Here is a 25648-nt window from a genome sequence, read left to right as displayed (position 1 = left end):
CGAGAGAAAGGGATTCAGATTCATTTTGTTGCATATGGATTTCCAGTTTTCCCAGCACCATTTGTTGCAGATGCTATCCTTTCTCCATTGCATGCTTTTAGCCCCTTTGTCAAATATAAGATAATTGTAATTTTGTGGATTGGTTTCTGTGTCCTCTATTCTGTACCATTGGTCCACCTGCCTGTTTGGGTACCAGTATCATGCTGTTTTTGTTACTATTGCTCTGTAGTATAGTTTGAAGTCTGGTATCGCTATACCGCCTGATTCACTCTTCCTGCTTAGAATTGCTTTTGCTATTCTGGGTCTTTTATTTTTCCATATGAATTTCATGATTGCTTTATCTATTTCAACAAGAAATGCCGTTGGGATTTTAATTGGCATTGCATTAAACCTATAGAAAACTTTTGGTAATGTCGCCATTTTGATGATGTTAGTTCTGCCTATCCATGAACAGGGTATATTTTTCCATCTTCTAAGCTCTTCTTCTATTTCTCTCTTTAGGGTTCTGTAGTTTTCATCGTATAAATCTTTCACCTCTTTTGTTAGGTTGATTCCCAAGTATTTTATTTTTTTTGAGGATATTGTGAATTGGGTGGTTGTCCTCATTTCCATTTCAGAAGATTTGTCACTGATATACAGGAATGCCTTTGATTTATGCGTGTTGATTTTATATCCTGCCACTTTGCTGAATTCATTTATTAGCTGTAGTAATTTCTTTGTAGACCCTTTTGGGTCTGCTAGGTATAGAATCATGTCATTTGCAAATAGTGATAATTTAAGTTCTTCTTTTCCTATCTTTATGCCTTTAATTTCTTTCGTCTGTCTAATTGCTCTGGCCAGTATTTCGAGAACTATATTGAATAGAAGTGGTGAGAGAGGGCATCCCTGTCTTGTTCCAGATTTTAGAGGGAATGCCCTCAATTTTCTCCATTTAGAATGATGGTAGCCTGAGGCTTAGCATAGATAGCTTTTTCAATGTTGAGGTAAGTTCCTGTTATCCCTAGTTTCTAGTGTTTTGAACATAAAGGGATGCTGTACTTTGTCGAATGCTTTTTCTGTGTCTATCGAAATGATCATATGGTTTTTATCTTTAAGTCTAATGATGTAGTGAATAACATTTATTGATTTCCGTATATTGAACCAGCCTTGCATTCCAGGGATGAATCCTACTTGATCACGGTACACAATTTTTTTGATATGTTTTTGTATCTGATTCGCCAGAATTTTATTGAGGATTTTTGCATCTAGGTTCATTAGAGATATTGGTCTGTAGTTTTCTTTCTTTGAAGTGTCTTTGTCTGGTTTCGGGATCAGGGTGATGTTGGCCTCATAGAATGAATTTGGAAGAGCTCCGTCTTTTTCTATTTCCTGAAATAACTTGAAAAGTATTGGTATTAATTCTTCTTTAAATGTTTTGTAAAACTCCGCTGTATACCCATCCGGTCCTGAGCTTTTCTTGGTTGGTAGTCTTTTGATGGCTTCTTCTATTTCCTCTGTTGTTATTGTCTGTTTAAATTGTGTGTATCCTCCTGACTCAATCTGGGCAAATCATATGACTTAAGAAATTTATCGATGTCTTCACTATCTTCTATTTCATTGGAATATAGGTTTCAAAATAATTTCTAATTATCTTCTGTATTTCTGTAGTGTCTGTTGTGATATTGCCTTTTTCATCCTGCATGTTAGTAATTTGAGTTCTCTCTCTTCTCTTCGTTAGCATGGCTAAGGGTCTGTCGATCTTATTTATTTTTTCAAAGAACCATCTTTTAGTTTTGTCAATTTTTTTCAATAGTTTCTTTTGTTTCAATTTCGTTGATTTCTGCTCTGATTTTAATTATTTTTTGCCTTCTGCTACATTTACTGTTGTTTTGCTCTTCCTTTTCTAGGGTTTTGAGATGAAGTATGAGCTCATTTATTTGTTGGTTTTTCCTTTTTTTTTGAGGAATGAACTCCAGGCAATGAATTTCCCTCTTAAAACTGCTTTCATTGTGTCCCATAGATTCTGATATGTTGTGTCTGTATTTTCATTTATCTCTAAGAATTTTTTGATTTCCTCCTTTATGTCTTCTATAACCCATTGATCATTCAGTAACATATTGTTCATTTTCCAGGTGATGCAGGATTTTTCCTTCCTTCTTTTTTCATTGATTTCCAGTTTCATTCCATTTTGATCAGATAAGATGCATGGTATTATCTCCACCCCTTTATATTTACTAAGGGTTGCCCTATGGCATAATATATGGTCTATCTTTGAGAAGGATCCATGTGCTGCTGAGAAAAACGTATATCCACTTGATGATGGTTGATATATTCTATATATGTCGGTTAAGTCTAGGTTATTGATTGTGTTATTGAGTTCTATAGTTTCTTTATTCAACTTTGTTTGGAGGATCTGTTCAATGGTTAGAGAGGTGTGTTGAAGTCACCCATAATTATTGTGTTGTGGTCTATTTGATTCTTGAACTTGAGGAGAGTTTGTTTTATGAACATTGCAGCACCATTATTTGGTGCATACATATTGATAATTGTTATGTCTTGTTGGTGAATGGTTCCTTTTAACAGTATATAGTGTCCTTTTTTATCCCTTTTGATTAACTTAGGTTTGAAGTTGATTTTATTCAATATGAGTATGGCCACTCCTGCTTGCTTCCGAGGACCATGTGAGTGGTATGATTTTTCCCAACCTTTCACCTTCAGCCTGTGTATGTCTTTTCCTATCATATGAGTCTCCTGAAGGCAGCATATTGTTGGATCTGTTTTTTTAATCCAAGTTACTAGCCTATGTCACTTAATTGGTCAGTTTAAGCCATTAACGTTTAGGGTTACTATTGATATATGGTTTGTACTTCCAGTCATGTTTGTTTATTTATTTATGTATTTATTTATTTATTTTAATTTGGCTTGTTTTTCCTCTTTGATTATTTTCCCCCCCTTTACTGAGTTACCTCCCACTGTTGGTTTTGGGTTCTGTTTTTCATTTCCTCTTCTTGTAGTGTTTTGCTCAAAATGCTTTGCAGTGCTGGTTTTCTGGCTGCGAATTCTTTTAACGTTTGTTTATTGTGAAATATTTTAATTGCATTGTCAAACCTGAAGGTTAATTTTGCTGGATACAATATTCTTGGTTGGAATCCATTATCTTTCAGTGTTTGTAATACGTTGTTCCAGGATCTTCTCGTGTTCAACGTCTGTGATGAAAAATCAGCCGTTAACCTAATTGGTTTACCCATGAATGTAATCTGCCTTCTTTCTCTTGTAGCTTTTAATATTCTCTCGCTTTTTCTGTATGTTGGATATCTTCATAATAATGTGTCTTGGAGTTGGTCTATTACGGTTTTGTATGTTTGGGGTCCTGTAGGCTTCCAGGATTTTGCAATCCATTCCATCTTTCATGTCTGGAAAGTTTTCTAAAATTATTTCATTCAACAGATTGCTCATTCCTTTGGTTTGGACCTCTATACCTTCCTCTATCCCAATGACTCTTAAGTTTGTTTTTTTTATGACATCCCATATCTCTTGGATGTTTTGCTCGTCGTTTCTTACCAGCCTTTCTGCATTGACTATACTCTTTTCGAGTTGATATACTTTGTCTTCATTATTTGATGTTCTGACTTCTACTTGATCTAGTCTACTTGTCATATTCTCTTTTGAGTTTTTAATTTGGTTTATGGTTTCCTGTATTTCTAGGATTACTGTTTGATTTTTTTTTTTTAAATCTGTATCTCCTGGTAGCGTTGATTTTTTTTGCTTCTTGAATCTGTTTATGTAATTCATTTTCGAAGTATTCTTTCATTGTTTGGACTTGCTGTCTAATGACTTCTCTAAGATTCCATTCCATCTGAGTCAGGTATGCCTTGAGTTCTTTATCTGTCCATTTTTCTGCTATCTCTAGGTTTTCCTGTAAACTTAAGTTATCCTGCATTGTTTGTAATCCTTTTTTTACCTTGTTTTTTCATGGTGTTCACGTTACTTTCCAACTCTGTTTGGCTGCTGTGTTTCTGTTTTTTCCTATAAATTTGTTTTGGTTTTGTATAGCTCCAAGATCTCTTCTTTGTGTTGGGAGACAATGTTTAGAGATGTTGGATTTAATTATGATTTAAGGTAAATTCTTTAGTTTCATTAAAGGCCTACATATTTTGATGGCATATAGAGAATTGAGGTTTGAACTTAGGATTTTATGTTAAGGTCGGGAGATATGATGGTATGGAGGTTAGTATATCTTAGCTTCTTTGGGGGGTTGCTCCAATGCAGGCGGATATTAACAAGAGAATAGACAGGAGTACTTGGAGGTAGTTAAGGGCTTAGGTGGAGTATAGACCGTCTCGTAATATTCATCTATTTGCATTTAGTACATTACGCATAATTGGAGTGGTCATGCTTGGGAGGAAAGATAGGGAAAAGGTAAGGAAGCAAACCAAGAAAGAGAGAGGGAGAGAAGAAAGAAAGAGAAGAAAAAATAGAAAAGTAAAAGAAGAAATGATAAAAATAATAATAAAGTAAAATAAAAATTACAATTAAAAAAAAATGCACTGTTAGGCTTCTATTTTCTTCGCTTCTAGTAGGTGGAGCTGTGCTTTCCTGACCAAGATTTTGCCCTCGGGCTGTAGGAAACAATCCGTATGAGGCCGCTCCCTCCTCCACCACCTGGTGTCTCTCCAATCCAGTTCACTTAGGGTTGTTCCTGGCCTCTAGTTTCCTCGCTTCTCCCTCCAGCTAGGCCTTCCCCAGTGTGGTACCTCTCCACAGTTCAAGCTACACTCTGGGCCTGCAGTTTCCTGGATGTGGAGCGCGGGTATTGGGAACCGGCCCCCTATTCTTTCGATTCCCTCCGATAGCTACTCCTCTGAGAGCTGGAGAGCTGGTGAGATAGGTTTCGTTTTCGCTGCTGGTGGGAGTGGGGAGTTGGAGGTCAGGTGCCTTTACCTTTCCCCACGCCTCTATTCCCGCTCACTCTGATAATCACGCCCCCGGATAGCTGGGGAGAGATTTTATGCGATTTCCCCGCTGTATGGGAGAAAGGCTAAATGTCACACACCTGTTCTATCGCTGAACTTGCTGTGATGGGGTCTCTTCTGTCAGAAGCTGGCGATGGTGATGTCAGCTCCCCAATATGGTGGCCGCTGGCTTCCTCGGTGGGGTGTCCAGTGTGGAGGGCAGATCTGGACTGTTTCTCTCTACTGTCTCAAACCCAGAACTCAGCCTGGAGCACTGTGAGGGCACAGTTGGCAGGACCCCACAGAATCCGTAGCACCGTTTCTCTGCGTTGCTGGCATGTCAGAGCGCAGGCTCCAGCTGCGGGGCAGGCCGCTGATCAATCAGCCTGAATCTCCAGGTGCACGGTTCATTTGAGATTGAGCCGCAGTAATTGATCCTTGGGTGTTGAAATTCTTCCTCTAGGTTTCAGTGCACCCCAATTTTGCTGGACATTCCTAACAAGATAGCTTCTGGCCTTTCTAAACTCACTAATCACCTGCGCAGTACACGGGGGTGTCGCACTCTATTCGCTGCCATCTTCCTCCCCATCTGTGATTTAAATAGCATGTTAGGTGTGTTATATATGTTATTTCTAACTTTAACAATGTTTTATGGTAAAAGAGATTCCTGTAGTATAGTTAAGGAAACAAGCTGAGGACCTTGATCTAAGTCACATGACCCAAGTGACTGGTAAAACTGATGTTCAAGAGGTCTGCTCTAGTCATAGCCTCTCTTAATATCATACTTCCTTCATCTGATTAAATGTTGGCTGGAGGTCTGATAGAGGTCAGTGAGACTTACAATTAAATAAACAAGTTTTAGAGCATGTATTTTTAGGGAAAATTTGACAGTTTAATAGAACCACAAGTTTGATTGAAAATGTGACTGAATTGTTTTTACATTTTTTTGGGGTAGGGAACCGAACAGTACAGATACTTTTTATAGTTATTGGCTTGAGTGATTCTTAAACCCAGTTTTTGTTTCAGGTGAATTGTGGCTGAATGAATTAGCATTTAATGTGTGTGTGTGTGTGTGTGTGTTTTGCTTATGTCAGATTATGTTACCCTGTGTTAAACTGCCTCATCAAAGTTGTCCAACTTTTGTCTGGTTAACCACATAATTTGGAGGGAGTCTAGGATGCAATTATAGTACCAGGAACAACAGGATACAATGAAAACATGTAGGAGTGTTATTCACCATCGTTTGGAGAGAGAAATTAGGAAAGGTTCACAATAAGTAATTCCTAAATTGGGACAGGAAGTCTGTGGAGAGATGAATAAGGCAAGGGAAAAAGTTTATTGCTTACCTGGCATACACAAGGCCCTGAGTTTGATCCCCAGCAGAAATAAAACAAAACAAAAATTTATTGGACTAAGTTGGGCGCACGCCTATAATCCCAGTGGCTAAGGAGGCTAAGGCAGGAGGGTTATGAGTTCAAAGCCAGCCTCAGCAATTTAGCAAGGCCCTAAGCAACTCAGCAAGACCCTGTCTCTAAATAAAATACAAAAAGGGCTGGGATATGGTTCAGGGGTTAAGCACACCTGGGTTCAATCCTCAATAGCCCCCCTCCCCCCCAAAAAATTCTTGAACTGTTGTCCAATAAATAAAATCTGTATGCAATTTGTACGAGCAGCTTAGTGAGCAATTTAGCATGACCTTGTCTCAAAAAATAAAAAGGACTGGAGATGTAGATTAGTGCTGAAGTCCCCCTGGGTTCAATTCCCAGTAACAATGGAATAGAAAGAAAAAATAAAAACATAACCAATTCCTCCTGTGTTCTCCTAGTCACTACCGCCTCCGTAAATGTATCATTCTCCTCATAGAGTAGTTCTGCCTGGTTTTGAACCTTTATGTGACACATGCTCTTCTGCTCAGCATAGTATTTATGAGATTCATCCATGTTGTCACATGTAGTAGTTCATTTATTGTAAGGAACATATCTTTTGATGAACATAGGTATGCATTTCTCTGTGGCATGCATTTAGGAGTGTGTGTGCTGAGCTCTAACAGGTTACTTCAGTAGACACGGTGGAATAGTTTCCAAAGTTTTGTACCAGTTATATTCCTACCAGTAGTGGGAAGTTTTTAGGTACTGTGTATCCTCGTGTTGTATTCTCTTCTAGCCCTTCTGGTATTTTTTCCTTCTGGTATTATTTTATTATCTTGTGACTTTAACTTATTCTTCCTTATGGTCAGTTCTAGTTGAGCATATTTTCAAGTGTTTTTTGGCAGTTGGGATGTTCTTTTTTATCAAATGTCTCTTCTGGAAAAACATGCCAAATAATGCCAATCAAGAATAAACAGATTCTGAACAAATTTTGAGACTTTAGTTTTAGATTTATGAGATATTTTTCTTCTTTCATGCTTTCAGTTTTTGACTCTTCAAGACATGGAGTTGGTGGTCTGTTGAATTCTAATTAAGTAAAATGTTCATATTTGAATTTTTCATTTCCATATCACCTTTGGTTTCCTTCCTCTTCCCTTTTTAGATTTTTATTTAGCCTTTTCTCAAGGACTCAGGGTTATCATGAGGAACACCAATTATATGTCACTTGCCCTTCGGGGGCTGCCTGGGACATAAAGCCTATTTGCTCTTAAGTGAAGTGGTCTCCAGCAACATGGCCCACCTCCTGTACAAAAGTTATCTAACATCTTTATGTCTTCCAGCTCCAGATATGACCAACTGTTTGACCTAAGACAAGTTTTAAAATATTTCCTAGCATCAGTTTTCCTCTGAAAAATTGAGTAATGCTGTCTACTTAACAGGATTCTTAAATTTTGTGAAGGTTTAATAAAAATATATAGTCACTTTGGTAGTATGGTGCCTGACATACAGAACTTACAGTTACAAGGTACCAGGTACTGTGGAGGTCAAATATACTGATAGAAATTTCCACTTTACTGAGGGGAAGGCAGACAAGAAAATCAAGGTGATGTATCATGGCAAGTCCTTTAAGAGAGTGATCTAGTCTCAGGATCCTTGGGAGCATAGAGAAGGGCAGTCAGCCCTAAGGACATTAGGGCACACACGGCTCTCATTGCTCATTCCTTTCTTGTAATAATTACAACAGTAGTAAAAATGAGCAAAATGCTTTTATTCTCTATTTACAAAGCATGATTCATATTGGTTGAGAAAATGAATCACTTTTTCCAAAGGAATCTTAAGCTGTGTTCTCTGGTCTTGGCTTAGCTTTAAACATTTTTTATCCCAAACTGATTAGGTCTTCTTCCAGTAGAGTACCAGGAATAGCATGTTTTTTCTTTGTTCATTCAACAAATATTTGAGTACTTACTGTATCTCCATGGTGTTATATTATAAGTTGGAAAAACAATAGCAGAAAAGACCCCATCTCATGTAGGGTCTGGCAGTAGAGTCTGACAGTTCCTGGGAGATCAGGGAAGACTTCTCTGGGGAAGAAATGCTTGAACTGAAACCCTGTGATGAGAGAGAAATGACCTGGAACAGAATGGGTCCGGGGAGGCAGAGAAGGGCTCCAGTCAGAGGCCTCAACATCCTCATTTCAAACTGGAGTTGGACTGACAAGTCCAGCAGTCTGTTTTACTTCTCACAGTTCTAGAATATGTAAACTAGAGGTCCTTTTCTCTGTTGTATGCAGCTTCCTCATGTGCACTATAGACCATGTTAAATTAAATCAGGAATAATGCTTGGCTTGTTCTACAAGGCCTGTGAGAACTGCTCGTACTCCTGTAAGGCTGGGTGGGTGAAGGAGCCTCAGACCCAGGGGGTTTAGGCACATCCTCAAGCTCTGGAACTAGAGGGCTTGGCCCAGAACTCCTGGCTCCAAGTTTCTCAAGTCCTTGATGGCAATCTGGGTGAACCGGTGAAGGACAGGCCCTTCCTGGCTAATCTGTGACGCATACTTTATTCTTGCAGTAATATTCTTGCCTATAGTGTCATGTTCAGTCACTTATTTGTGTGCCCACCCTAGTCAGTGGTAATGTGTGGTGGAGCAGCAAGAGCAAGTTTAAGTTCTGCGTAGTTCCCCCTTTTCCTTTCCCCCAGAGAAGAGAATAGAGTTCTCTCTTCCTGCTGTAGCCTCTTGGCTGTAGGATCTAAAATAGGGAAGAGGTTGACAATCCCTTAAGGTTTATTTTGTTCTGAGTTCTGACTGCTGGGATGTAGTGGGAGCTAAAATCCAAAACAAAAATAATGTACGAAAAAGAATGTGAGACAAATTCTAGACACCAAGATTCAATTTCGGGTACTGTTTTTATTAGGCAGCCTTATATAATATGATGCTGAACTTCGATGTTTCATTGATTCTAAGATGCACATTTTTCATTCTTTGAAATGTAGATGCATCTTAAAATCAGTTCTTCGTAAAAGTCATAGAGAAAGTTGTGGTTTCTTGGATTTGCTAAAATACAGTGTTTTGTCTTTTTAACTTTTTGAGATTAACAACTTGTCTTACTTCATGTGGACTTACTGTTAGGATCAATAGGGCTAATGTTTTCAACAGATTAGATATTTCTTATGTGCTAGATGAGGCATTTTGCTAGGCTCTTTTCATATGTTATCTGTCTTCAGGTGTTAGGATTTTAGCTATTTCTGTAGTTAGTTATTATTACTGTACTACTTAAGCTTCAGAAAACTCAGTGAGGTGATAGCTTGTTCAGTTTTTATAACTGAAGAGTCTAAGACAGAGAGGGGCTTATGTAATTTAGCAGTATTACTAAATTATAGCACTTTTTCCTATATTGCCTCTTAGTTGTCTTCATTGACAGAGAAAAGCTGAAGTTAAAAGAATCTTCACACCGTTCCATAATTCAGTGGTTCTGTCTGGTTGATTATCTGCTGTTGTTCCTAATCCATCCACATTTCTAGTGTTTACTCCTGGGTCTGCATAGTGCAGTGGTCAGCCAGTGATTGGTCAGACTCTGGGCTCAGATACCTCAATCAATGACCTTTGCTTAAGGATTGGGAGTGCATTTCAAGTTTGGGCGGTCTTTAAATTTTCTGTGGCTTTTGTTTTCCACTGGGCCTTCTCATCTCTGCCCCACATGTGCATGCCTGCTCAGTCAGTCAGGAATGTGTGGGTGTTTAGACCTTCTTTGGAGTCTCCTTGGGTGGATGCACGGATTGCTTATAGAGGCCCCCCTATAGCTATTTCATTTTCTAGATCTTCCTATTAAATTTCTGGCTAGTTTCCCAGTCCATTGCTTATCACAAACAGAACTGTAAGTTCAGGCTACTGAACTGCTGGTCTTCCCTGTTCATTTGCCATTGCACTTACTAGTGTTACAGCATTGCTGAGGTTGCAGTTTTTCCATGCTCCATTTCAAATCAAGCCAGTTCTTTTACAATTACCCACCTCTCCCAAATAGAACAGCTTTGCATACCGAAATGGAGTTGGGGATAAAAGCATCCCTGGGTAAGAATGCCACATATTTCCCTGTTCTTAACCTGAAGTCATTGATTTTTTTATTACCAATTGCTCCCCAATTTGGTTGATTTTCACGGCCCTGAAATTGTTGTTCAACTGTTTTGTCCAGGTTCATTGTTAGATTTTTTGGAGAAAGTTTGCTGAGCTACTTAATTTGCAATGTGAGAAATTCCATCTCTCCTTTAGATTTACTCTTATATTTACTACTTTTTTGGTATTCATTCATTCTTGCAACACAAATGTTCTATCTGGATTCACTTTCCATGTGTCTTAAAGTACATCCTCTAGAATTTTCTTTAATGAGTATGTGCTGGTGTCACATGCACTATTATTTATGAAGAATATTCCACTGCAGGTGGAATTCTAGGTTGTCAGCTGGGTATAGTGGCATATCCTATAGTCCTAGTGACTTGGGAGGCTGAGGCTTGAGGATTGCAGGTTCAAGGTCAGACTCAGCACCTTAGTGAGGCCCTATCTTGAAATAAAAAATAGAAGGACCAGGGATGTGGTTCAGTAGTAAAGTACCTACCTCTGGTTCAACCACCAGTATCCATGAATGAATGAATGAATGTATGAATGAATGAATAAATAAATAAATTCTGTGTTGTCATTTATTTTCAGGACATCGAAAGCAAAACTCCATTGCTTTCTGGCTTCTGTTTTTGCTGTTGAGAAGTCAGTGGTTTATGTGTGATTTCTTTAAAGGTCATTTTCCTGAGGGAGCACTTAGGATTCTATCTTTGTTCTATGTTTTGTTTTTTTCTTTCCCTTTTTGTTACTGGGGATTGAATCCAAGCGTGCTTTGGCACTGAGATATATTGCCAGTCTTTTTTATTTTTTTTAAATTTTGAGACAGGGTTTTGCTAAGTTACTGAAGGTCTTGGTAAGTTTCTGAGGCTGGCCTCAAACTTGAGTCTCCTGTGTCAGCCTCCCAAATTGCTAGGTTTATAGGTGTGTACCACTGCATCCTGCTTGGTGTTCTGTAGTTTCACTTTTCATTTTATATGTCTTCATATGGTTTTACTTTTATTTGCCTTACTTAGAATCTGTTGGATATTTTAGTCCTGAGAATTAATGTTTTTTTGCTTTGTTTTGTTTTTATTGATTGGTTGTGGTACTGGCAATTGAACCCAAGGGTGCTTTACCATTGGGCTACATCCTCAGCCCTTTACATTTTTTTTGAGACAGGATCTCACTAATTTGCTGAGGCTGGCCTCAAATTTGTGATCCTCCTGCCTCAGCCTCGTGAGTCTCTGGGATCACAGGCTTTCGTCACTGCACCTGGCTTTTGTTTTTAAATCAGTCTAGGAAATTGATACTATTTCTTCAAGTAGTGCTGTGTCCTCTTTATTTATCCATTTTCTATTTCTAGATTGTGTGTTAAATGCATTTTAGATCTTTTCACTCTATCATGCATGTTTTTAAAAGTTTTCTCCATATTTTTCCTTTCTCTTTGTGCTGCTTTGTGTATAATTACTTACTCAGAGACTTTCTTTCCCCCCATCTTCTTGACTGCACACATTTAACATAGGAGTTTGGTGGGATTTAGTTCTGTTTCACTCATGGACTGCGGGTATACAGCCCTTTCATGGTCCCCACTCAGTGTGGAGAGCGACATCTCTAAGATGTGAGTGGGGCTTGTACTTGGGTCTTGAATTATGTCTTTGTGTCTCTAGAAGACTGCCAGGACCAAAGTCCTAAGTTTATATAGGTCAGCAGTGGCTTGCAGACAAAAGTCTTCCAGACCCCACAGTTCTCTGGGTTTTTGCCTTCTTGGTTTAGATTTTTTTTTATTTTTAAAAAATATTTTAGCTAACATTTTTCATTATTTTCAATGGGAAGATTGCCCAACCTGTCATTATCAGAAGTGGTAGGTTCCTTCTATTCACCCCTTGGACAGTATTGTCTTTTATATTTGCCCTCCACATATTTACCATCACCAATGTTCTTCGTTCCTTCTTCTTTTTTTTTTTTAATATTTTTTTAGTTGTTATTGGACCTTTACTTATTTTTCTGTGGTGCTGAGAATCGAACCCAGTGCCTCACACATGCCAGGCAAGCACTCTACCACTGAGCCACAACTCCATACCTTTATATTCCTTCTTGTAAATCCAGGATTCTATCTGGTGTCATTTTTCTTCAGTCTGAAGAACTTCTAGCATTTCTCATGGTATAGGTCGGCATGTTATTTGTAAACCTTAATGGTATCCTCACATTTAAATGAAATTCTGCCCCTATGTAGCAGGACTGCTAAAACAATGATAATGAGATAGAAACTGGGGATCATATAAGTATGGAATCCTGCTGGTCTTAGATTAGAATTCTAAGACAATAACTCTGGGAATGTTCAACCACTGAACTACATTCTAGCCCTTTTAATTTTATTTTTGAGATAAGGTTTTGATAAGTTGCCACGGCTTGCCTTAAACTTGCAATCCTCCTTATTTAGCTTCCCAGATGCTGGGATTACAGGTGTGTGCCACCACAGTTGGCTTGGGATTTAGTTTTTATATAGCCCAATACAAAAATGATTGCAAAATGTGCTTACTGTTTTATCATCATGCCATTTAGCCCTTTTTCTCCCTCTGGGCTTTGGGTTTTCTCCACATCCCCTCCTACTTTGTTCAGGAAAAAACTGCCACAAAGCCAAGAACAGTTACTCTTATGAAGACCTTTTTATTTACTGATTTAAATAATATGAATGTTGCTAATTTAATAAGATTGGTTATGTTTACCTTCATCAATGAAAGCCCAAACATTTACTCTAGAAGAAATGAAAGCAATTGATGCTTCATATTTAGTTTCTTTTGATGTTATTAAAAACCCTTAGAATTTTGACTTTTCAGAGAGTATTTCAACTAACTACATAAAAAATAATGTTCATTCAGAGCGTAAAGCTGATCTTGTCACTCCTAACTTTAAAATTTCAGTGGCTCAATCTCTTATACAGAGTAGTGTTGGCTCCTTGGCAAAGTATAAAAGATCCTTCTGTTTGTTTAGTCCTTGATTCTCTCTCCATCTTTGTGTCCTTCCACTCCTGCCAACAGTTGTTCTTAGTTCCCTGACCACACTTTGCTATTTCACACCTTTGATACCTGGTGTATCATGTTTCTTTTGCCTGGAATTCCTTATTTTAGTCTGGTAAAACCTGCTTGTTCTTTAAAAGCTGAATTTCACAGCTTCTGATTCTTGCTCTGTTCCTTTAGAGTTTATTATTCCTTCCCATGCTACTGTGTACCTTTTGCATAATTCTGTTATTGAACTTTTTATGAAACAATATGATTATTTTTATTTATTTATTTGACTGCTGGGGATTAAACACAGTGCCTTGCACATGCTATACAAGTGTTCTATCATTGATTTACATCCCCTGTGATATAATTATGTTAAATAGAGATTTGAACTCCACTGTGAGTTAGAGGCTGTCTGGGTGTATTGTTTATGCTTTGGCTTTTAATAATTATTTATTAAGTGTTGAATAAATGAATGAATTGCCATTTAAAGCCACATTAATGAGACATGGGATTTTATGCTCCTTCTAGAGACTACAATAAGTAAGCAGATAAATTCAGAAGTACCATTATCACCGTCTTTGTATTAATTGGACTATCTCTTGGTTCACTTAAGTTTGCAATTTCATATATTTATGAAATCTTTTGATTTTTTAAAACAAAATGATTTGCTACCTAATTGAAATAATTATAAACAAGTTAGAGTTTTAAAGCATGTTTTAATTTCCATGAACAGAATCCAACATGGCGGAGTCTCGATTTTGGAATAATGCCAGACCGTCTTGATACATCTGTTTCTTGCTTTGTGGTGAAGATTTGGGGTGGAAAGGAGGACATCTACCAGCTGTTGATTGAATGGAAAGTCTGTTTGGATGGACTGAAGTACTTGGGTCAGCAGGTAATTTTTAGATTTTAGACTGTGGTTTTCAGTGGTTGTCATTTCCAAATTAACCTAACCTTTGTACTGATGCTTCTGTCTCTACATTTTCTGTTATACAGAGAGATCTTTATGATTCTTTACATAGGCTGTTGTTTATTTCTGTTCCTTTTATTGTTAGGTTTGAATTGTTGTCTAGTTTAAAAAATATATTTAACTGAAGAAACTTATGCAGAAACACCATAATCTGCTAATTTAAGGGTTTCTTTTTTGTGTGTATGTTTCCAAGAAAAGATATGCTTTCTCACATCATTCTGCTTTTTCTGTCTTATTGGATATTCACCTCTAGAATCTGATGAAAATTAAGTTGAAATAAGAGATATGCCATTATATACCTCTCTTTTGACCAGTGAAGTGGGGTTATTCCAGAAATAAGAAGAGCTACTGTTTATTGAGCACAGGAATGACAAATGCCTGGATTATATACTGCTACCTTTCCTCCATCTTTGCTGTTACCAGTGACTGATGTAGTTTACTGATTCTAGCACTCTCCTTCCGGAGCCTAAAAGTATAGTTGTTTCTAATAGTATTACAGGACACAGCTAGCAATCATAGTTGCATATGAAATGAAACCTGTTTGCCATCCCAGACATAGGTTATCATCATTAAGGTTTGTAGCAGCCTTATGAAGGGAAACTACTCAATATTACACAGATGGGTAGAGCTAGGATTTAAATCCAGGCCTGGATGACTTAATAAATCATTCTCTTTGTGCTATGCTACACTGGTGTATATGTGTGATATTTGGTAACCTTCAGCCCCACTTTAGAATGAGTGCCTTTTTTATTTTGTGACACTTATGGTATTACTATTAGAAGTAACACTAAAATGTTAGTCATAGATTATTTACAACATCCTTGATTTTTTAAAAAAATATTTATTTAATGTATATGTTCTGGTTTGTTTCTTTTTAAAGAAACAATTTAATCCTGCATCTTTTTTTTCAGATTGAAAAAATTCTCCACCCTCATTTTGCTTACTGTATTTTAACTTAAACATTTTTAATTAAATTATATTTTGTTTTTATAGTGCTGGGGATTGAACCCAGGGCCTTGAGCCTGCTGGGCAGGTGTTCTACCATTGAGCTATATCCCCAGCCCTACAACAGATCTCTTGGACTAACTGAAATTGTATATTTTTAAATTAACATCTCTTCCTGCATAGCCCCTGAAAACCACCATCTACTTACTACTTCTCTGAGTTAAACATATTTAGATTCCATGTACTAATGAGGCCTTGTTCTTATCATATTCTTATTTATTTTGTGTCTTTCTATAGTGACCCGAGCAGTGCATTTAATATTTATGTTCCTTTCTTAATTCTAATTTCCTACAGTTGTTGAATCTTTTTATCTTGTCCTGTTTTAGAGCTGGTCTTTTAAAAATATTTTGAGTGCTGGGGGTTGAACCCAGGACCTTGCACCATAGTAAGCATGTACTTAACCACTGAACTACATCTCCAGACCCTAGGGCTCATCTTAATTAAAACTTGTAAAACAATGACTTTTGGTGTAAGCCCTTTTTCTTCTCTTTTGGTACCAGATATTCTTGTTGCCTTTAGACTGGTACTGAGGCATATACTTTGTTTCTCTTCCCACATGCCACACCTGGCTCTCTCCAGTATGTGCTTATTGCTCATCTGAAAGTATCTACATTTTGTGGAAAATGGTGGTTCTTAACATGTTGTTGCAGGTCTATAGTCTGGAATTGAGATTTTTGGCTAACGAAGGTAGTTTTAATCATGTGTTTCAACTCACACGTTCCTTAGGTAATGTTCAAGTTCTCAGCTGAGTTTTTGTCTCTAATCTACCCTATTTCAGAAAGTCAGCATTTGGGTATTTCCTTAGGAAGTTGGCCATGGAAGGAAGTATGCTGGTGTAATAGAGAACAAAAATAAAGGGAAAATTATGTTTTTTAAAGCCAATTAGAAACTTAATAAAATTGTAGAAAGTAAAAATACCTATGAAATAATTAGGTATAACAAGTAACATACTACTAAAAACCAGATAAAATAGAATTACAAAGTTGTAGAAGAAAGTGAGACGTAAGATATATTAGGATAATAGGCAGAATTGGTTAGGTTCATTGTTCTTAGTGTTAAGGATTCAGAGTATAAGACAAGATTTTTTAGGCCACGTAAACTGATAATGATGAATACCTTCATCGAGAGCTATGGAAGTGCATAGAAGAAGTATTTAGACCAAATTGGAGAGACTCAGAGAGGGATGACTTCAGAATAAAGTTTTCTTTTTTCCTTAAGCCAGGTGTATTGAGGTATAATGTACATACAATGAATTTATCCTTTTAAAGGGTATGGTGAAGTTGACAATGTAGAGTAATCATCTCCCATAGTGAATAATGCAGTCATTTAAGTATAGTTCTTTGTGTTGACATAAATATCTTTCTTTTGGGTAAATTCTGAGGAATGGAATTGCTGAGTCTAATGGTTAAGCACATATCGAAATTTACATGTACTGCCAGATGGTCTCCCAAGTGAATATCACATTCAGCATTCCCATCAGCAATGTGTAATAGTTCCATTTGTTCCCCATCTTTGTTAACACTTCCTACTGTTAGTCTTTTTTAGTCATTCTAATGGTTTAAAGTGATATCATTTTAATTTTAATTTTAATTTGCCTAATGTCAAAAAGGATATTGAGGGCTGGGGATGTGGCTCAAGCTGTAGCCTGCTCACCTGGCACTCATGCGCCCCCGGGTTCCATCCTCAGCACCACATACAAACAAAGATGTTGTGTCCGCCGAAAACTAAAAAATAAATATTCTCTCTCTCTCTCTCTCTTAAAAAAAAAAAAAAGGATATTGAGCATCATACAAGTATAATGCCAGTCTTCTTTTTCTTAACAGTGTCACTCAAAGAGTGTCAGGGTTTTAATCTTTATGAAGTCCAGTGTATCAGTTTTCTTTTGAATTTCATGCTTTTTATGTGTTCTCTAAGATATATTTCCCTAATTCAAGATCACTAAGATTTTCTTTTATTTGTTTGAGGAAATTTCCATTATAAGTTTTACCTTTTAGGACTTTACATTTGCATTCATTTTGAATTAACATTTGTATGACCTACAATGTTCATTGTTTTACAAATGAATGAACAATTATATAGGAACAATTGTAAAGGCCATTATATTTCTCAATTGAATTATTTTGTCCTTATTTGAAAATCTGTATGATAAGTCATTTGTAATTGCTTCTGTTTCTGCATAGCCTGGTTCATTGAGCTCTATGTCTATCCTAAGGCCAATACCAAGTCATCTTGATTACTATAGTTATAAAACTAAGTGTATCTTGAATTCATTCACCTAGTTTGAGTTTACCAACTTTTTTGTTTTTTCAGAATTTTTCTGGCTATTCATTATATATATCAGTTGAAAATTAATTTAAATAAAAACAAAAGAAAAATTAATCTGGCTATTCTAGGTTTTTTGCTTTTCTATGTATACTTTTGGATCAGTTTGACAATTTCTACAAAAATCCTGCTGGGAAATTTGTTGGAAAATTTTAAGAAAATCTGGAGAGAATTGACATCTTATTAATATTGAGTCTCTTTCAATCTACAAACATGATATCTCTTCATTTATGAAACTCTTCTTCTTTGATTTGATTCACTAGTGTTTTGTAGTTTCTAGCCTGCAAATCTTGCACATAGTTTGTTAGATTTGCACCTATAGATTCCATATTTTTTGGTAATTTAAATAGGATTCCTTCAACAAATATTCCCATTTCCAATTTTTGTTGCCGGTATAATGAAAGTTTCTGTATTGAGCTCATATACTATAACTGTGCTAAACTCACTTGTAGGTTCAGAACTTTTTTTTTTTTTTTGAGACTCCTTTTTACTGATTGATAAGAACACATTTAATTTCTTCCTTTATAATTTGTATATATTTTTAGTTATTTTTCTTATCATATTTCAGGGAGGCTGCAAGTACAGTGTTGAATACAAGTAGATACCGTGGATATCCTTGTTATTTTTCCTTAAACTTGGGGGAAAACATTTGAGTCTTTCAGTATAATATTAGCTATAATTTTCATAAACACTGGGTTGGTGGTTGAGTTTTGTCAAGACCTTCTTTTCACATTGCTGGTATAAACCCTACTTGGTTAAGATGGATTTTCCTTTATATGTACAGTTACAGTTTTATATGTATAAACATGTTGTTGGATTTTTATATATAGTTAGATTCAGTTTGCTAATATTATGTTAGGATTTCTTGTATCTTTATTCATAAGAGTTATTTATGCCTTTCTTGCAGTGTCCTTGTTTGTTTGGTTTGGTATGAGAGTAATGCTGATCTCAGAATGGATTGGAAAGTGTTTACTTCTGTTTTCTGGAGAAATTTTTGTAGACTTGTTGCTATTTATTCCTCTAGTATTTGACAGAATTTTTCAGTAGAACCATCTATATGTTAATATTTCTTTGTGGGAAAGTTTTAAAGTATGACTTTATTAGATGTGGAGCTATTTGGGCTATGTATGACTATTTTTGTGAGCTTTGATGATTTTTCTTCCAAAAGAGGCTGTGTATCACATCTGGCATTTCAAATTTATTGGTATAAAATTTCCTATGCTGTTACTAAATTCTTTTAATTGTGTAGGGTCTGCAATGATTCTTTCCACTTTTGTTCTTGCTACTGGTGTCTTCTGTCTTCTTTTCTGCCTGATCACTCTGACTAGATATTCATCAATTTTATTAACTTTTCAGAGATCTAGTGTTTGATTTCATTGATTATTATTTTCAATTCCATTGATTAGTATTTATTATTTTTTTCTTTTGATTGCTTCAGATTTAAGTTGCTCCTCTTTGCTAGTTACTGATCTGAGACTTTTTAAAATATATATATATATTTCTTAGTTGTAGATGAACACACTACCTTTATTTTATTTATTTATTTTTATGTGGTGCTGAGGATCGAACCCAGTGCCTCATATGTGGAAGGCAAACGCTCAACCACTGAGCTACAACCCCAGCCCCTTTTCTTTTGTTCTTAAAATAAACATTTAATAAAATTTCTTTTAAGTATTGATTCATTTATATTCCACAGATTTTTATGTTGTGCTTTCATTGAATTCCGAACATTGGCTTTTTTTTTTTTCTTTTCATTACCAGGGATTGAATCCAGGCCCAGGCCTCTACTACTGAGCTACACACCAGCTGCCCCATTCCTCTTTTTTTGTTTTTTAAATATTGAGACAGGATCTTTCCTAAAAAATTAAAAACCTTCTAAAATTTGATGTTTTTAGATATACCGGACAGTAGGGTGTATTTTGACATATATATACATGGGTTGCAACCCATTAGAGTTTTGACCCCATTCTTTTGGTTGAACATGATCTAGAGTCACACTGGTCTCACTAAGTAGCATTGGCAGTCTTTGAATTTGTAATCCCTCTGCCTCAGTCTCCCTTGTGTCTGGCATTTCAGGAGTATGCAGTGGCACCCCTTAATCTTTTCTAATTTACCTTTTATTTCTTCTTTGAACCATGGATTAGAGATATGTTATTTGTGGATTTTCCTGATATCCTTCTCTTATTGATTTCTACTTTAATTCTGTTGAGTTTAGAGAAAATAGTTTGTATGATTTGAATCCTTTTAAGATTTATTTTGTGGTCCTAAATATTTGGTTTACTTTGGCGCATGTTTCATGAACATATCATGCGTATTCTGTCATCATTGAATGGAATGTTTTTCAGTATCAGTTAAATTATGTTGTACCTGAGTAAATTTTGAATATATTAGAATTAACCAGGGGAAGAAAAGATGAGAAGAGGCACAGAAGTATGATGTGATAGAGCATAATCGATTCCTTTTATTTTTAGCTGAGGAAATCTTAGTGGCCTGAGTGATAATACAACTTGTCCAAAGTTATACATATGTTGGAGCTACAAGTGCAATCCACATTTCCTGAATAGCCTTTAAAGTTTATCAGGATGTTTTCACCAGAAGTCTTGAACTAAGCTGGATTTGACTTGGATTTTGATGACAAAGAAGGGGGAATTTGGAAATAGCTTTGTTCAAGGTGGGAATTCAAAGAATTTGTTGATTCTGCTGACATGGACTCTATAGCTTCTAGTTTATGTGTGATGGCAGAAATGCTTGGACTTAGTTTAAGCGGTTAGAACTTGGTTTATCAACAGTAATTTTATAGCCTTTAGTATTGGGGTATCTTTTTACATGCACATAATCACCTGGGGCCTCTTGAAGATCACATGAGCAAGAACCTTAATTTTCTTTAGTATTTAATTGAGAAAACAGAAGTTCAGAGAGATTAAGTGATTTGCCAAAGCTCACACAGTGCTTGGTAGATTTAGGTTGTTATTTGTTCCATGATTCAGACACTGTTTATTATTCATTTTACTAACTCTAATCAGCTGTTTTAGAAGGTGTGCTGTTTTTCATAAAGATACCAAAATATGAGGTTGTAGTTAGATTAATAGAATTTTATAGTCCATAGTTTCCCTATTAGGATTCTAATGCTATTATTGAGCCAGTATTCTTTAATGAGTAAAAGAGAGTATGTGTTACCCTGTTTGTGTGTGGTGCTAGTGATTGAACCCAGGTTCTTCCCCAAATTAGACAAGTTCAACACCCTCAGCCCCCATATTACACTTTTTATTATCATAGTTTAACAGTCTGCAGTGTACATACTAGTGTTCAATGTGTTACAGCCTCTTTTGTGACTCATGATTTTTTTCTTAGGAACAAAAGGCTCTTTCTGAGCTTTGTAAGTTGCCTAGTTTCTAATGCAATTATTAGATTTTTTTCCCCCAATTACTTCTCATGTCTAACTTCCCAAAATACTTTCACATCCATTTCATTCCAAGTTTTTGACAAGCCTGTAGGACAGAACAAGGAGTATTTTCTGCTTTTGGCTCCTGAGATAATTAAAGCATGTGCCATTAAAATTGATTAAATGCTGTATGTTGGGCAGAGTGTAGGGCACTGGTGCTATCAAGATAAAAAAATGTCAAGAGTTCTCTCTGAAGAGCTTCTTCTTAGAACTCAGGCCACTTAGTTTTAGCTGCATATCTTTTTAGTGTTAGAATTATTTTTCAGCTAACTAATTATTTTTCAGCATCCATCTGCATGAAGCTTATACTTTGAGAACTTTACTTTCATGCTGGATTTGTTTCTGATCCTATCTCCCCACCTACTCCTTTACTGGTATATATATTTATTTTCTTCTGATATAAAAAATAATTCATGGGGACTGGGGCTGGGGCTCAGTGGTAGAGCGCTTGCCTAGCATGCAGGAGGCCTTAGGTTCCATCTCCAGCACCAAAAAAAAAAGAGAGAGAGAGACACACACACACACACACACACACACACACACACTCACTCACTCAAACATAGTCTGACTAATCAAGATTGCATTTACTTGCTGGGTGAGGTGGTGCACCCTTGTAATCCCAGGGGCTTGGGAGGCCAAGGCAGGAGAATTCAGAGTTCAAAGCCAGCCTCAGCAATTTAGCAAGGCCCTAAGCAACTTAGCAAGCCCTGTCTCAAAATAAAAAGTATAAAGGGCTGGGAATGGGTCTCAGTGGTTAAGCACTCCTGAGATCAATCCCCCATACCAAAAGGAAAATAAAAAGTAATACATATTCTTTTGGACAATTTGGAAAATTTTGAAAATGGTAAAGAAGAAAAAAATTTTAAGATTGTTTAGTTGTTGATAGACCTTTATTTTCTTTACTTAAATGTGGTGCTGAGAATCTAACCCAGTGCCTCACACACGCCAGGCAGATGTTCTTCCACTGAGCCACAGCCACAGCCCAAGAAGAAAATTTTTAAAAAATATGTAATCCTCTGCCCAGCTATAATCATTGTTAACATTTTGATGAATATAATTTTAATCATTTTCCCTGGTATATATGTCTGTAAAACACTTAATATAATTTAAAATTCCCTGTCTTGAAACTGATTTCATAATGCTTTTTGTTTTGCCTTGTAATATGGAAAAACTTCTTGATTACAATTTTTTTATATAAATTATTATAAATTCATGATTGTAGACTTGTCTTTTGGTATTATTGCACTTAGTTCAAAAAAAAAAAAAAAAGGATGTAGGTAAATAGGAATGTGCTTTAAAACTTGTTTTAGTAGTAGAGGTTGTTATGGAAGTCAGGTGAATGTTCCCAGGAATGTTCTACTACTGTCTTGGGCTGCTTTGTCTCTCTAGCTAGAGACAGAGATCAATTATTTGGTTCTGGTATCCCTCCTTGTCTTTCTTTCACTTGAACCCTCACTTTCATATTTCACAACAGGAAAAATTATTACTAGTTTTTAAAGTCACACAACTCTTTCTAATAAACTAATTAAATCTATTTGTATATTTCATTGTTGGACACTTTATATTATTTTTAGTTATTTTACATCTCAATTCTTTAGTTTTTTAAAAGTTTTATTCTTCCCACCTTTTAGGTGGAACTGAGTTAGGGTTACACTGTATTGTATGCAGTACCCATCAGTAGTGTCTGAAAAACAGTGATGTGCAGATAGGAACTAAATAGCCTATTAAGACTTTATGGATTGGCTATTAATATCTTTAAATTGTGCTTTTGAAAATAGAAAATAATATTAATCTCAATGTTTTTCTAGGGCTTCATATTTTCAAAGCATTCATATAGACTAACAGGGCTGTTTTCTTTGACATCAGAGCATGTATAGTATGCTTCTGAAATCCTTCAGGAATAGCTATGACACCTCAGAATTGTTTGTGGAAAACATGTGGAATGCCTGTTATCTCAGGTGATGCTTTTATGAGACCTTTGACTAAAGCAGGAAACGCTTCTTTGATCACCTGGTCTTTTGTTAGCTGATTTGTTTTCTGCTGGTTTGTTTAATGTAGCCAGCCTTTTCCTCACCATGGAAGTAGACTGTGTTTTAACTGTCAATTCTCTGATCATGTTAAAACGTGAATGGAATGAGAAGAACTAATTGTGTGTTTTCCTCCTCTCTTAGATTCATGCCCGCAACCAAAATGAAATAATTTTTGGACTAAATGATGGCTACTATGGTGCTCCATTTGAACATAAGGTAAGAGGATTCTCCTGAAGCTTAAGTTTTGTATAGTGCAGGTGTGCCTTGCACCTGAGTAGACATAATCCTGTAAAGCTCTGTGTGAATAGAATTGTGTTTTAAGTATCATTGTTAGTTTGTTGTGTAGTGTGGCTTAGGTTGAATGCTCTTGAGAGTGAAAACTTGTTTTGTAAGGCACACAACCACTCCAGTTAATCTTTTCTAAATCCAGATCATATTTTCTTAAAGGAAAACCTAAACTAGCTGTTTTCTCATATTCCACATAATTCCTTGGTGGTTAAGAAAGAATGGTGAGGGGCTGGGGCTGGGGCTCAGTGGCAGAGCACTTGCCTAGCACATATGAAGCACTGGGTTCCATCCTCAGCACTGCATAAAAATAAATTAATAAAATAAAGGCATTGTATTCATCTACAACTAAAAATATTAAAAAGAAGAAAGAATGGTGAATTTTGATTAAATACAGTAGTTTTATTAAAATGTTTCAGAAGTCTTTTCTAACGTTCAGTATGTTTAAGAAGCCAAAAGTTAGTGTTTTTTGTTTGTTTGTTTGTTTTTTTAAAATAGTCAACACTATTTCTATGTCTGAAAGCCATCAGAGCAAGGAGAGGGCAGAGAGCCTATATTCACCAAGTATTTACACTCTGGTACTCTGCCAGATAACCCGTGTTCTTTTCCCCACTTAATACTAGCCATGAACAAATATGATGAGTTTTGTCTTCTCCATTTTATAGATTAGGAAACAGATTGTGAGGGATGGACTTAGAATCTAAAAAGGAGCCAAGTTGAGATTTCATGTTATCTGCGTCTAAAACCTGTGCTCTTTCTGTTTTATGGTGTTTTACCTAAAAATTTGGAACTCTATACCTAATTTGCTCTTAGTGATCATGTTGTTTCATAATTCTTGGTTGTCTGAAATGCCATTGCTTAGCACATTCCATTCATTCAGCAGCATTTTATTGAGCACCTATTATATGCCAGCTACTGTACTCCAAGTGCTAAGAATATAATGGGGAAGCCAGGTGCTATGGTGCACTCTTGTAGTCCAAGCCACTCGTCTGAGACAGGAGGGCACTTGAGCCCAGGAGTTCAGGTTAGCTTATTCTACTGCCTCAAGAAAGGCCTTCTTAGGGATTTGACTTTTGAAGCTGTAATCCAGCAAGGGCAGGTTAACATGCCAGAAGGCCATGAAGTAGAAGGGGGCATGGCAAGTCTGAGAGACTGAAGGAGGGTCAGAGTGATGAGGAAAAAATGATGCCAAAAGATTTTACCTAAGAACAGGGGCCTGTATTGAAGGATTTTTAGCGTGGCAGTGTTGTAAATCAGATTTGTGTTTTAATGATTTTACTCTGACTGCAATAAGGATGATTATAGAAGAGGCAAGAATCTATGTGGAAAGACAGTAAGGAGCCTCAGGTAAGAGATGTTGATACTTTAAGATAGGATTATGGTAGAATGAAGAGAACATAGATTTAGGGTTGGGAAGGTGCTAGGAATCCAACCCAGGGCCTTGCTCATGCTAGCAGATGCTCAACCACTGAGCTACACCCCCACTCCAGAAGATAGACTTAGGAAACTTTTAGGATATAAAATCATTACGACTTGATAATAGTTTGAATTTAAGGTAGAAAAAAGATGTCAAGTATGACTTCTGGATTTCTGGCCTGGATGAAGTAATTGGATGGATTAAGGTGCCTCGTACAGAAAGCTAAGGGACACTGAGGAAGACCAGGGTTGGTGGAGGCAGATGGTGAGTTAAGACACCTTGTCATGCAGAGTTTGAGGTACCTTTGAGACATTCATGTATGAAAGGCAAGTAGGCATTCAGATAGATGAATCTGGAGTACTGAGAGAGATCTGAATGTGGGGCCAATGGCAAATAGTTATTGAAATTATAAGTGTGGATAACAGAGTAGGAACAGTGAGGGGAAAAGGGATCTAAGTAACCACGCTTTGAGGCCCTCCTGCTGTTAAAAGCCAGATAGAGAAGGAGGCATTGGGAAAGTGATGAGGAGGAATGGTCAGAGGAAGAGAGTAGAGTTTCTTGTGGAATATCAGAGACTATAAAGAGAGGGAGAGAGCTTTTGGTTCATTTTTTGTTGTTGTTGGTTTTTAAAATTTGTCTTTCTGTTTATTTTTTAAGAGGATGTGAGGCCAAATAAAAAGTAAAAATTGCCCATTGGACTTAGTAAAATGTAATTATTTTAGGGGACTTTTAGGAAACTCAGTTCAAACCATGATAGACTTTTTTTTTTTTCTTTTTTAGAGTTTCA

The 25648-nt window shown here is 36.5% G+C and overlaps 1 protein-coding gene across 1 annotated transcript in view; it reads left to right on the top strand.

Annotated features, from left to right (window-relative positions):
• Positions 1 to 25648, top strand: part of LOC107135501 (UV radiation resistance-associated gene protein-like) — a 101354-nt gene that overhangs the window by 41175 nt on the left and 34531 nt on the right. The window contains exons 4-5 of the mRNA XM_015477397.2: positions 14124 to 14285; positions 23301 to 23375. Of these exons, the coding sequence (XP_015332883.1) occupies positions 14157 to 14285; positions 23301 to 23375 (204 nt within the window). The 5' untranslated portion in view covers positions 14124 to 14156. The remainder of the gene's footprint in view (positions 1 to 14123; positions 14286 to 23300; positions 23376 to 25648) is intronic.

The sequence above is a fragment of the Marmota marmota genome, unplaced genomic scaffold, assembly GCF_001458135.2.
Source record: "Marmota marmota marmota unplaced genomic scaffold, marMar, whole genome shotgun sequence".
NCBI classification, from domain to species: Eukaryota; Metazoa; Chordata; class Mammalia; order Rodentia; family Sciuridae; genus Marmota; species Marmota marmota.
Note: the sequence above shows the minus strand (reverse complement) of the source record. Positions and strands in the feature narration are given on the sequence as shown.